General features: G+C 62.3%; 1 protein-coding gene across 1 annotated transcript in view; it reads right to left on the bottom strand.

Moving 5' to 3' along the window:
* LOC104133356 (E3 SUMO-protein ligase PIAS3) overlaps positions 1-1,715 on the bottom strand; it is a 16,948-nt gene that overhangs the window by 7,847 nt on the left and 7,386 nt on the right. The window contains exons 3-4 of the mRNA XM_035902118.1: positions 906-990; positions 161-211 (exon numbers count right to left, since the gene is read on the bottom strand). Of these exons, the coding sequence (XP_035758011.1) occupies positions 161-211; positions 906-990 (136 nt within the window). The remainder of the gene's footprint in view (positions 1-160; positions 212-905; positions 991-1,715) is intronic.

Below are 1,715 nucleotides of genomic sequence, written 5' to 3'. Positions count from 1 at the left end.
CCGGGGAAGGCAGCGCTGGAGATTTCCAACAGCCTCTGAGCAATCCGAGGCGCAATCCCAAACCGCATCGAGCGCTCGAAGCGCGCTTCGCCGAGGTCAGGGATGAATTAACGCCCGTGCGCGAGCTTAATGGGTTCATCAAGACAAGACGTCACCTTACCTTAATTGCACCTGTACGGTGTAATCGCATTTGGCACCCGGTAGGATGTCTCTGCAACAGAAAAGGGGGGCTTAGGCCTGCAGCAGCGCCTCACGGAGAGCTGCGGCGACGGCAGCGCGCGCTTTCGTTAAGCGACGTCGGTATCGAGACATGCGATGAAGAAATCCAGCGCGGCCGAATCGCGAAGCCAGGTAATTCCTGTCCGAACCAGCAGGCAAAGTTCCCAAACATGGACATAAAGAGCCCGAACAGAGGAGAGCACGGGGAGGGGGGAAAGGAGAAAAATCAACCTCAGGGATCCCGCGGAGATTTAAGAACACGGTGCCAAGTACGGGCTCGCCAGCGCACACGAATGAGCGTGTCTGCAGGCACGGGTGGGGGGCTGTCCTGAATTTCGGGATGAACTCACGGGTTTTTATCCCGACGGCCACATTTCCATACAGTAACACCACTCTGGGGGCTCTCGGGCAGCTCCTCAGGGGCAGCACGGCACCGCTGACATCACAAGACGCCCCTTTTACGCCCAGCGCCCCATTTTACCCTCACCCACTGCCCCGGGGAAGAGAAATGGGATTCACTTAAGATTCAGCTCGGCCTCCTGCTCTGACTGCCCCCGACCTCCTCATCAGCCAAACCCTGCCTGGTTTTTTTTGCTTTCCCCCCTGGCCCTGCTCCCCGTTGTGCGGAGGAAGAACGCGGAGCGGCGGCGGGGAAGCCCCGCGCACTCGCACGGCGTTTCGCTTACCGGGAGGCGAGGATCTGTTGCACTTGCTGGGGGGTTAAGGCAAAGGTGAAGTGAGCTTCCTCAAACCGCTGACTGCGCGCCGAGGCTGAAAAGGAGAATTTGAGCCCAATTAAATCACCGTCCAGTCACTCTCGCACCCGCAGGCGCCCCGGGACAAGCACAGGGCAGCGTCCGCTCAAAGCGGAACGCGATCCGCCGGCAAAATTAACTGCGGAGCCACGCCGGGGCCCTCCAGGGCCTCGACCGTTGTATTGGGGTTGTGTGGCAAGGTCGTGGTAGTGGGGGGCTACGGGGGTTGGGGGGTCTACAGAGGTGCCTTCGGGGAGAAGCTGCTAGAAGTTTTCCCAGTGTCCACTGCTGGCCAAGGCCAAGCCAATCAGCGATGGTGGAAGCGCCTCTGGGATAACATATTGAAGAAAAAAACCTGCTGCGGCTCAGTAGCCGGAGAGAGAAGTCGGGGATGGGGGAGAAAACAGCCCTGCAGACACCAAGGGCAGTGAAGAAGGAGGGCAGGAGGAGCTCCAGGCGCCGGAGCAGAGATTCCCCCCCAGCCCCTGGGGCAGCCCATGGTGGGGCAGGCTGTGCCCCTGCAGCCCGGGGAGGTCCACGGGGGAGCAGATCCCCCCTGCAGCCCGGGGAGGTCCCCACGGGGGAGCAGATCCCCCCTGCAGCCCAGGGAGGTCCATGGGGGAGCAGATCCCCACCTGCAGCCCAGGGAGGACCCCACGGGGGAGCAGATCCCCCCTGCAGCCCGGGGAGGTCCACGGGGGAGCAGATCCCCCCTGCAGCCCGGGGAGGACCCCACGGGGG

Source organism: Egretta garzetta, unplaced genomic scaffold, assembly GCF_000687185.1.
Source record: "Egretta garzetta isolate BGI_Z169 unplaced genomic scaffold, ASM68718v1 scaffold359, whole genome shotgun sequence".
Classification (NCBI taxonomy): domain Eukaryota; kingdom Metazoa; phylum Chordata; class Aves; order Pelecaniformes; family Ardeidae; genus Egretta; species Egretta garzetta.
Note: the sequence above shows the minus strand (reverse complement) of the source record. Positions and strands in the feature narration are given on the sequence as shown.